At 44.9% G+C, this 11,824-nt stretch overlaps 1 protein-coding gene across 1 annotated transcript; it reads right to left on the bottom strand.

The window, feature by feature from the left end:
• Nucleotides 1-212: 212 nt before the first annotated feature.
• LOC125942030 (uncharacterized) lies at nucleotides 213-8,913 on the bottom strand. Its single transcript, XM_049659946.1, has 3 exons — nucleotides 8,862-8,913; nucleotides 8,015-8,178; nucleotides 213-551 (listed from the first exon to the last, which is right to left on the bottom strand). The coding sequence occupies exons 1-3, from the start codon at nucleotides 8,911-8,913 to the stop codon at nucleotides 264-266; spliced, it is 504 nt and encodes a 167-aa protein (XP_049515903.1). The 3' UTR covers nucleotides 213-263.
• Nucleotides 8,914-11,824: the final 2,911 nt, after the last annotated feature.

Raw genomic sequence — 11,824 nt, 5'->3', positions numbered from 1 at the left:
CACGGTCAGAGGCTCTGCAGTTGCCAATACACGGGATCGGCTTTACGGGCACGATCGCGTTCGCGCTTACATTTGCGTACGGCAGCTTCTTCTGCCGTGCGCTGCACCCGTGGCGTACGGACGAATCAGTGAGACATAGAAAGCTTGGCTTTATTATAATACAAAGGTGCTGTGCGTACCGGAGACGCATCTTCAATCTACACAGCGATTCCCTGTACCAAGTCTCTCTAATCTTCGTTGGGCCTTTTGCCGCCTTCACAGTCTCACAGATGCGAACGATTTTTAGTCAGCGCTTCACCAATGCGATCCAACTCTTCTGCAACGTCCTGAAGGAAGTTGTTGTAGGTATTTTTATCTTCAAGCGCGTATACAGCGAGCTTCTTTTCGAAGACTTTCTTGACAATGTCAGCGGCTTTAGAGGTGATTATTCCCTTGGCAACATGGCCGACGCCCTTGCCGACTTCCTTCGCCACCTTGCCGACGCCTTTCCCGACAGCCTTAACTCCTCTCTTAATTCCCCTCCAGATTCTTTTAAAGAAGTATTCCTCCACCTGTAACAAAATGAAAGAGTTTATTATAGAGATTGTCCAGCGAGTACATGCGAGTAAAGATAACTTTGAGTAACATATTGCTTTATTGAACAAAATTTAACAGGCCAGCCAGTACGGAATCTCATGTGAGTGTTTATTGTAACAACTTACGTGTATTGAAAGATTCAGTGCAACAGAGAGCGCGTCACTATAGGCGTGGCGTCAGTGTGAGAGAAGTATATCATCCTTGTTTACCATCGATGTTTGATATACAATCTGGGTTTGCTAATATGAGCTTTTTCATTGACTTCGTGAACTTTTGGATTATCATCGTCGCTCTAGAGTCGGTAGCATAACGTTGTCATTCGCAATTTGATCGGTGAAATTACGACTACAGAAGGAAGTACTCTGCCATTAACGTAGCTTAATCTTTGTCATTCCCGCTGCATAATAATGCTTTGGGTGGGATTTCGGCCTCACCGACCCTTGCAGTCAATGCTCACCTGTCTGCTAAGTCTATGTTAAATCAGTAAGCAGGAGATTAGAGCGCCACAATGTGTCTCTGTACAAACAAGCAATGTTTGTGTCGCACTAAAAATCAGCTATAAAGAACTTACTACAGACAATGCAAAAACAATCACAAAAATGAATTGCCAAAAGAAGTTACTCGAGATGCATCACGAAGAGAAAAAACATGAATAAATTGGCGAAAATGTCTGAATTTCTGAGCTGGTAGAAAGGTGGGCAAAGTTCCTGCCTCTACCATACCCCCTAGTACAATATCCCGCTCGTATGGAATTCAGAGGAATAACAAACTTCTATCAGTGTTAGTTGTACAAGCCTACTCATTTAGTATTTTACAATTATAGAATCACGTCAGCCGCCGGGATATTTTTTCTCTCTTAACTAGTGGTAACACCAGGTTTACCAAGATACAACAGGTGTATATATCTTTACGGTTTTGTAATAGGGTAACAGTTGTAAGCTGTCAGCGTTTGCTATGCTCAACAGAGAAGAAAGAGCAATAACTGAAGTCGAGCGACTGTACGAGCTGTAAACAAGCATTGTCTAAACGCTTTCAAACATAGTAAAAGATTTTGAAGTGTGTGGATTCTAAATAAAGGAGGTGTATTATATAAAAAACTGAAATTTAGGCTTTATAGGCCAATAATTGTTTCTTTTGTTGAGTGGCACACGTACATAATGAGGTGTCCAAGTTTTCTCTTGGCTTTCTTTTGTAAGGAAGTGATATGGTCATTCCACCACAGGGCTTAAATAATTGTTACGCTTAGCCATTTATAACTGCACACAGCAGTATCTGCTGTGTGCAGATACGGTTATCTAGAGCAGCACCTAATAAAGCATGCTCGGCAGAAGTGCGTATCTCCTGATAAACAATACAGGCGTCCACAAATACTTTGATGCTTAGTCATTTCCAGAACGATTATATTAGAAAAGGCGTCAAAATAAAAACAAAAATATAAAAACGCGGACACGTTGTTGGTGAGCGTTTTTTTTTTCTTCTGGGCACCATTTTGAAACTGAATCATTCTTCCAAGTCGCACAATTGCCAATTCTTTCTGAACAATATGCTTAAGAATTAAAAAGAAAGGTAGTGGCTAAACGTCTCCTTCGTCTCCGACGTCTCCTTTCAAATTCTTTGACAGATAAGCTAAGTCGGTCCAGCAGTGTACATCCACCAAACCTTGTTTGTTTAGGCATGTTTCAAGTAAAGCTACGTCAGGCATGAGCAAGCTGAACAGCTTAATTCATGCTTCCCTCATGTCAGCGCTGATTCTGTGTGTGTTGTGATAAGCGTGACTGAGTCAGCGTAGCCTGCTCTGATCGGCGTGCTCATTATTGCTGTAACGACTACTGCATCTTCACCCATATAATTAATGCGCGCTGTTTCAGCAAGGAAAATTCCTTCCATTCTGTGCCCCTCAACGCGGTACTATGAAAACGTTGGCTTCTCGCAAACAGACCAATGATTCGAATACGCTCCGCAACCGATCCACTGATATGATTGGTGCGAGTGCGTCCGTGCTGCAGCATTTCGCAATTACGAAGACGTTGAAGTCGGAACTGCGACCCACAAGTTAACCGGAACGTTAACTAACCCAAGCAGAAAACGCAACTATTCTCCGAGCAGTTAGCTCGGCTGACTGTCCTTCAAGTCGCCTTCAGTTTACGTTCGCTAACAGCCGGGAGGAATCCCGGCGGAAACGATTCTTCAGGAGACTGTTTTAATCATACTGCTATATGCCCTAATAAAAATTAAACATCTTTAGCGCGAGCTACGGTGTCGCATGAGACGTTGTGCGTATGCATAGGTTTGAAAACACTTCGGTAGTTTCAGTAGAATATGCACTATTGTACTTGAATGCTGACTCGTCTACTTAAAATACTCAATAATGTATAAATGGTGCTTGGCGCAAACATGCTGGGATAAATTTGCGCAATATCTCGCTTTAATAGTAATCAATCCCAACCAGGCAGATCAGTCGCTTTTCTAACACAGCATGCAGTGGCTGTTTGTGTTCACTACGTTATAGATAAAAGGTTAGAGTAGAACATGCGTAAAGCGCACAAGAATTTATTTGTTAGCGTTGCTCTAAAATCTGCGCTTTATACGCTGGACATCCGAGTTCGATAATGAATTCATTGAAATCTTAACGCGCCAGCGTTAAGGGCGCCGTGTTGCAGCAAATCCGGATTTGGTGTGGGCGCAAGCATCCGTGTCTTGGAGGAAATAATCATACCGAACCACGTTATCCCGAACCACCCCAGCCGGGCAAGCCATTCGCGTGGCGCAAGGCGTTAGCGAACAAAGTAAAAGCCGTCGGAAAAATCGTAAAGTATGACTTAACCACAACCTACAGGCGTGATAGCGTCCGATTGTAGTTTGAATATGCGAGAAAAAAAAAGCCTGATAAGCAGCCAGGGATCTTTCAGTGCTGTCGCGTTCCACTCTTAAAGGCGAAGCTTAACGCCCCCAAATTTTTTTCTCGCCTTTCCTTTTTTATTTTGTTTTATTTTTGCTGTAGCTCGCATGACGTGCGTAGCGAATTTTTTTAGCATGTATAGATGGCTTGCGCTGACGTCATTGTAGCCATCATGTTGGTGCACCAACACGATGGTAAGCTGGGTCCGTAACATCACGTGAAATCTTTCAATAAGATGGATTGGACTGAAGTGCTCGTAGTCGCCATGTTGGTGCCCCAAAACGGTGATAAGGTGGGTGCGTGACGTCACGTGAAAGCTATCAATATTTCACAAGGCAACATTACAGGAAGCAGTGCGTCCTAACTGCTGTCGCACAGCAGTGATGATCGTCCGCTCACGCGTTCAAGTAACTTGCTTTGAGCTGTGCCGACGTGCGCGACAGATCACACAAGAAAACAGCGTATACAACGTGGTGCATAAAAGCGCAATAAACGTACTTATACGCATTAACCGACAGTGCAACAAATCTGGCTGTCGAGCGACAGAGAGGAAACGCTGAGCGCGGACATTTGTCACCAAAGACAAGGAGTTTCTTACAATTACTAGAGGTGACTTTGCCGCTACGACCGTTCAGTCACCATGGGAAGGATGGCTAGGCATGTCTTTGTATGATCTTCGGGCTTGGTGCTTCAGAGGCTCTTGTGGCTTCGTTTATTATGCTTTATCTCGGCCCAAATTGCCCTAAATGTTGAAGCAATGTACAGTTTTTTTTATTCACAAGGTAATAAGACCGCAAGCACGCATAATCATGGCTAATTGCAGTCGTTCCGCTTGTCCATTCGTCCATGGCGTAATAGTTTCAGTATCGCGCTTCAGTGCTAGAGGTGCGGTGTTCGAATCCTGCCGTCAGCCAATTTGAATTATGTTTGCCTAATTATTTGTAACAAAGTACATGCTTTAAAATGATCACTTTGTATATTCATGAAGCGATTTAAAGCCTGAAGGGCGAAGATGAGGCCAATCTATGTGTTGCCCATAATTACCATACTCTCTGACATGCCCGTCCTGCAGCTCCCGTTGACACTAGCACCACAGTTCCCTCTAGTAATTGTATGAAACCCCATGATTAAAAGATCCATGTGCCGAAATGATTTTCGACATGTGGTAGAAACTGCCCCAAGATAATACAAAAAGGAACCAAGAAGTCTAGGTGTAACGGGAAATCGAACCCTGCACAAGAAAGCAGAAATCAGAGATACTACCGTAACGCCTCCGCTACATATTTTTCTTATGGCATGCGTGGGAAACATTACATGTAAGGAGCCCGAGCATAAATTGTACATTAGTACTCCTCACAGAAAGTACCTAAAAATCGGGGAAGCGTACGCATGCATTGAGCGTCTCCACCAAGTCTCGCGGCTTCTCCTGAGCAGCATACACACTTCTTACAAGGGTAGCAGACTCCCGAAAAAAAAAAAAGATGTTGTAGATCTCGGGCTTTAAGCATTCCTATATGACATCCTGCTTCTCCACAAGTTTATGCAGGCCTAGGAGAATAATATTATCGTAAGGCATATATCATCCGGTTTCCTAAATCTTTTACAGCGAAGCTGCCTAGGGCTAGGATCCAGGGATGTTTTTCGCGTCCGTCGACAAAAAAAAATACCTTCCTCAAGGGCTCATACCCCCGTAAGCACTCATACCCACGTAACCAAGCAAAAATGCAATGGCTCCTAGCGCCATAAGCTCTAAGCACCAAGCTCTAAGCACCCGCCGGGGTGGCTTAGTCAGCTAAAGTGTTGCGCTGCTGAGCACGAGATCGCGGGATCGAATCCAGGCCACGGCGGCCGCCTTTTGATGGAGGCGAAAATGCAATAATGCCCGTGTGCTTGCGTTGTAGCGCACGTTAAAGAACCCTAGGTGGTCAAAAATATTCCGGAGCCCTCCACTGCGGCGTGCCTCATAATCTAAACTGGTTTTGGCACGTAGAACCCCAGAAAACAACTAGCTCTAAGCAAAGCGAATCGAACAGTGCTTACATTCTCTGCAATCACGTATACAACCTGCAAAACAGCATGTCGAAAACTACCATCCATGACTCATACCGTGAGGAAATAAATAAACTGTGCAAAATGCAACACGAGGACGTATAAGGGACCCGGACAAGCATCATGGCTCATACCCTCTTAAGCAATAGCTCATACCACCGTAAGCAAGCAAAAAAAAAATCAAAGCCCTTTTCTTTAAGAAAAACAGTTTAACGCGAAGCTTTCTTCTTCTTTCTGGGGTTTTACGTGCCAATACCAGTTCTGATCATGAGGCACACCATAGTGGAGGGCTCCGGAATAATTTTGACCACCTGGTGTTCTTTAATGTGCATTAAAACGCAAGCACACGGGCGTTTTCGCATTTCTCCTCCATGGAAATGCAGCCGCCGCGGCCAGGATTCGATCCCACGACCTCGTACTCAGAAGCGCAACGCCTTAGCTGACTGAGCTACCACGGCTGGTGAAGCTTCCTCCCATGCATATTGAATCAAAATCCAAAGCCAACGACCACGCAACGAACACAATAAATTCTGAGCGACCCGATGTGATGCATGTGATTTGACTGCTTCTTTAGGATTGTATTTTTTTAACGTTGAAGTCGAATGAAGACACATGTCGTTGAGTTGCATAGCCTTTATTTGAGGTCATGTAGTCATTAATTACATGCACGTACTCACACTTTCAAGGACGACTCTAGACTTGAAGAGTATTGCCTTGTGATCGCTGTGGTAGACGGTCAGAGACTCTGCCGTTGCCGATAGACGGGATCGGCCTTACGGGCACGATTGCGCTCGCGCTCACGTTCGCGTACGGCAGCCTCTACTGCCGTGCGCTGCACCCGCGGCCTACCCATGGTTACGGCCGGGAATGCATTGCGTGGCGCGCGTAATGCAATGCAGATATGTACAGTTCGTCTGGGCAGCGTGGCGTTGCAGTTCCCATTGTTCTTATTGGTACAACTGCGAATGTACACTGTAGTGTTCTACGATACGAAAGTCGTGCGCCGTTGTTCTATTGAGCGCGCAGATGCCCAAATAGTTCCATTGTGTAGGTTGGCTTTCCTGCAGCGCATTTTCGTTGCCCACGGATGAATGAGTGAGATATAGAAAGTTTCGCTTTTAAATGCAATGACTCCTACCCCCGTAAGGCAAAGGCTTCAAGCAGTCAGCAAAGTGAAGCTCACAGTGGATACATTCTTTGAAATCACTCATACAACATACAGAACGGCCTACGTTTCAATAAAGAACATACTCAAAACAAGCATGTGAACCACATAATTGATGATAGAGCGCTCGTTATATCAGCGTGAAGCACGTTGCGCTCCCCGCATACGTTTCGCAGTAAAAATTACTGCTGCACAAGCGGCCGCGGTGACGCCAGCTGGGGTGTGACGTCGCTAGTCTTTCGTATATAAAATATCCAGCGTAGCAGCTGATTTCGATGTTGTTGCAGTACCACTACTATGGGCGGCGGCGTGCTGTAAAAATTACCATTACTCCCATTCATACCATTACTCTAAAATAACACTGCTACACTTACTATAAAGCCATAAAGCATACCTGTCTCAAGAGTTGTGGTTTTCAACAGCTTTGCTGGACGTCCACTTTCAAGGGCCAAGATGACCGTGCGAAAGTGGACGTTTTAGTTTTTAAATCTAACTTTTTTCCTTTTGCGACGGTCTACAGAGAACGTCCTAAACCTTTTGGTGTGAGATCTGTTGACAGGTGTCTTGGAAGTCTAAAATATCGGCAGTTTGAAGGTGACATTTACGACTTTGCTGCGCTCGTCTAAGTTTAAGGGAATTCAAGCACTGCGGTCATACCCGTATAAAAACCACGTTGTGGACAATCAATGTAACATTCAGCTGTAAATACATAACAATTATATGTGTTTAATGTCTATACGTTCCAGCACCTCGCAAGACAGAGCAATCAATACACCTGTATGAAGTGATTAAAGACAGATTATCAGTCTCGGGGACTGGAATAAATTTGGTGCGCTTTCAATTGGCTGGAATCTCCCATTTCGGTACGAACTTTTTGGCTTCTAAGACAGAGTTGATTGGAATACTATTTAACATAGGTGACAGGAAATGCGTTTGTGATGCAATCAGGTCACGGTGATGTTTTCATGTGTACAGCGCTCAGCGGTGGAAACAGGATGCTTGAACCCCTAAAGCACTGTGGTATACGATGAAAGCTTTTGGGGTATTGTGACTGTATTTGGCCCCCCAGTGCCGGAGGCTCGAAAAGTACCAGCCGACATGCGGTCTGAGCAGCGAGCTTCATTCAATGAGTACTGTACAATAGGTAGCCGTGACAAATTGCACCCTCACATACTGACGTGTTTTTATCTCGCGGGATATTATCATAACTTTCAAAACGAGCCTCTTAGAGCTTTTGTCTGTGCAGACACAGACTATTAAACGGTATTCACCTTGAGGATGTTTGCAGAACTCATTTGTATACAAGGCACTAAAGGACGATTTACCTCATTGATATCTCCTCCCCAGTCTGGTATTGGATCGCGTAGTTCCTGGGCGATCGCACGCAGTACTTCACCGACTTGCTTGGCTTCCTCGCCGACACGTTTTGATTCGTCGTCCAGAATGACGTGTCGTGTGTGGTCATCGTCCTCAATCCCGAGAGTCAAACCTGTGTGGAAGTGATGTAAGCATGCGGCCTCTATACGTAGATTTTCTGTAATGAGCACTCCATTGAATGAAACCAGCTGAGGGCACTTACGCTCTGCGTAAGTACCCACGCATAAAGCTATAGAGTGTGATCCACTTGCGATATGTACAAGCACCACAATAACGCGCAAGGGAATGCGGGTAATCAAGGCCGCGATATTGTAGCGATGGCTTTTCTGATGTCATTTCTTTTAGCACTTCGTGAGTGCTCAGGGCGACGCCCTGCCTGCGCTATCACTGGGATAAACGGATGGTGAACGGTGGCTGATAGCAGTGACATATAATCGGGCGGCAGGCGTCGCTTCATTATACCAGCTCAAAATTCAAAATTCTTAACATGAGCGAAAGTAAATATCTTTACACTGAAGGTCACGGTGGAAATTTCATCTCGCTCAGTGATTACTTGAGCACAAAAGAACAAAACAGAATATGAAGAACAAATTCAGAGAATGTCGTAAGCTTGAAGCATTTGTAGAAAGAAATCGTGCCCCTCATTCAACCTATTAGCCAGTTACAGCATGGTGACACGGCGATATAAAATGTGTTTTAGAAGTTAGTTGATTACTTGTAATGCAATGAGCATTCTTAGTCTACTTAGTAACCTTCAAACAATTTATTACATCACTTTATAAAGTGGCCACTTACCGGTGAGCTCGGTGCAGCCAATTAGAACGACTATGATAAACACTTCCTTCATGATGTCTGTTGGGAAGGAAAGAAAAAAACACGTATGTAATGCACAAAAGTCAGCAGTTAGACGACCACAAGCTCTCACCCAGGAAGCGCACCGATACTTATTCGTTCAAGTGAGGCAAATAAAATTTTGCAGCACCTAATTTCGACATTACAGTTACAAACAGAAAAGTCGAGAAGCTTATCAGCAAGGGCACAGATGAAGTGCGTTCTTAGTGTACTATGTTCAGCACCTTTCGTTCGTAAAGGCTCTAGAACATCTGTAGCAGCGTTGATACGCACATAAAACATTTTTCACTTCATTATTTGTGGAAGGCAAATGAGGCCGGTCCAAAAAAAGTGTTGTCACTGGCAGTGAGCAATCAGCATGCCACATAAAATAAATAAAAAAATTCTCGACAAAGTTATCATGCTTCGCTTTCCAGATGAAACTAGGTTGAGGTATAAATTGGTCTATTTCACAGATCAGAGAGCTTTGGTAGAATTACGACTGGTGTTAGTACAATGAATTCAAACCTGAGAAGTGTGATAGCGCAGTTACTACACTGATGAGAAGGGGCACATTCATGTTACAAACATAGCGTATAAATTTACTTGCCAATTGGGAAAAAGTATTGAGTCAACTTATGAAGCAAACGTTTGATGTGTGCGTTCGTAATTACGTGGGCAGATATATTCACAAGCAGCTCAATTCTATTATCGATGGCTAAATGATACTCTCTTTTATGTAGCCCGCCAGCATATAAGAAAAATATGAAGAATCCGACATTTTTCTGAAAGATTCTCAAAGACTACGCGCAGTCCTTACCGTGTATCGTAGTGTGTGGCTCACCACGGTGACAATATACCTGGTGGCACTGTTCAGAGTCGTTGCTTTATAGCATAGCCGTTTATTCGGTATCTTCATAATTTGGTGCCTGCTTTGAGCGAAACAGATGGAAGCTGATAAGAAGGCCGATAAGAGTAACGCAAAAGTTTGCTCTTGGCAATCACGACTGTTTCCTAAGTGTATCTTTGTTCATTAACTCCGCACATTGTGCTTTGTCTCTGAAGCGAAACACCTGCCTATTCATAGCCAAACTTTGAACATCGACACTTACATTGTATTGTTTCTTTCCATAATTGTATTTTTTTTCGTTACTTCCTCACATTGTCCTTTGTCTCTGTAACGAAAGGTCTGCCTATTTAGAGCCCGACTTTGAACATCAATGTTTACATTGTATCGTTTGTTCGTTATTATTTTCCTGAGCTTCTACAACGCCACACCATCCTTATCACCACCATAATCGCCATGATTATCAACTGGCTGATTCGAGTGATAAAAAATAATAAAATCACACCAATACAATCTTCGAAAAATACAGTTACTGGTTATATTCTGGGTAGTGCAAGCTGCCGCCATAATGTGAAAATTGTCATTTTGTCAGCGCTGTTTGCGTCACAGGACGGCTATATACCCCTCTGCCGGTGCAATAAAATACAAATACAGTGCAATTTGACGATATTGTTACGTGTAGCTGATGCAGAATGCTACTAGTACTCGTACTGGTCCGGTACGGTTACTCCTAGGCCAATGGTGGCCAAGGTGGCAACCCAATATCAATCGGGAACCTGTCTTTTTGCTCTTCAGTGCAGCCACACTGTGGCAACTGATCCACATCATCACTCCCGGTATTTCGTGAAAGGTGCGCAATGGGTCTTTCTGGATGCAAGCCTCGTTACGAGGTCACCGTTCACGGCTTCGCGGGTCGTGAAATCGTGCGCCAACCGGTGAGCCTGTTCGTTGGGGTTGCAGCCGTGCGGTTGGATCGAGTCCCCCAGGTGGGCCGTGAACCATGAAATGTGGAAATATGCTTCCGTGCCGATTTGACCGAAATTAGTGAGGAGTTCAGACTATTTCAATTGCGCGGCCGAATGCACGTGAGTGTTGTGGTGCGGCGATGAATGAAGAAGAGGAGCCGGTTTCTGGCGCTGAAGCGGCCTATTCCCAAATTTAGGTTTAAAGTATTTTATAATTCTCCTTTCTTTTTGTTATATCAAACTACCCGGTTTTTGGCCAATCCCCAGAGTGGGTATGTGCCACTCCCAGCACGGCTCTACATCTACATCTAGAGGCAGCCATGCCACCAGCCTGAGCTGCCTTGTCTGGGCCTTCGTGCTGAACGAGCCGAGCAGTCCATCTACTGAAGGCCGGTGTTCCTGGGTGAGGTGAAAGAGCAGGTCGGCTGTACCTGCGCCTGATCTGGCCTGCTGCACTGATGTGCGAGCATCCGACGCCGGCGTGTTCCGGTGCAGCCGAGACTTCCAAACGGACTACTGTGTGGTGGGCAGGCTTCCTGACCCATTTTTCACGCAAGTGGCTCGTCGTGTGCCGGGCCTCCGCTTCGGCGTACATCCCATGCGCCACCCGCTGCTACAGATTCATCGTTGAAAGTCCTCGTTCCATGAGTGCGTGGTACCGACAGGCAATCAGACGTCATCCTGCTGTGACACTATGCACTGCTATCTAAGCGACATATAACCATGAAGTGAATTATGTGTGTTATCGTGTATGTTGCCCTAGTCCCATCCCACTGTCATTAAAGCCTCTCTGTGTTCATTGGGTCATTCCTGTGTGTTTGAGGCCTGGGCCCACATCATCATCACACCTTCCGCGCAAGTGCGTGCACGCGAGACGTACTATCGACCAAAAAGTTTAGGGACCAAGGGATCTGACGAGAAGCTGAATATCTCTGAAGCCCCTAAACGCAGCTTGGTATTTTCATTTCCAGCCTCTACTGGCATGTGCGAACAACATTGTGATGTACGCTTTTAGTGGCGACCTTTAAAGGCTGCTCGGATATTTAGCGTTTTCTGAAATCCCGTGCTCCGTAAACTTTTTTGGTCGATAGTACGTCGCTTGTGGTGGTTGTGCT

The sequence above is a fragment of the Dermacentor silvarum genome, unplaced genomic scaffold (genome assembly GCF_013339745.2).
Source record: "Dermacentor silvarum isolate Dsil-2018 unplaced genomic scaffold, BIME_Dsil_1.4 Seq915, whole genome shotgun sequence".
Classification (NCBI taxonomy): Eukaryota; Metazoa; Arthropoda; class Arachnida; order Ixodida; family Ixodidae; genus Dermacentor; species Dermacentor silvarum.
Note: the sequence above shows the minus strand (reverse complement) of the source record. Positions and strands in the feature narration are given on the sequence as shown.

Bases quoted from the DNA above. Each gene is read 5' to 3' on its own strand.
- LOC125942030 (XM_049659946.1), bottom strand. From the start codon at position 8,913: ATGAAGGAAGTGTTTATCATAGTCGTTCTAATTGGCTGCACCGAGCTC. The intron at 8,179-8,861 runs GTAAGTGGCCAC...ACTTCCACACAG, and splicing joins TGGCTGCACCGAGCTCACCG to GTTTGACTCTCGGGATTGAG. The intron at 552-8,014 runs GTAAATCGTCCT...ATTTTGTTACAG, and splicing joins GGGGAGGAGATATCAATGAG to GTGGAGGAATACTTCTTTAA.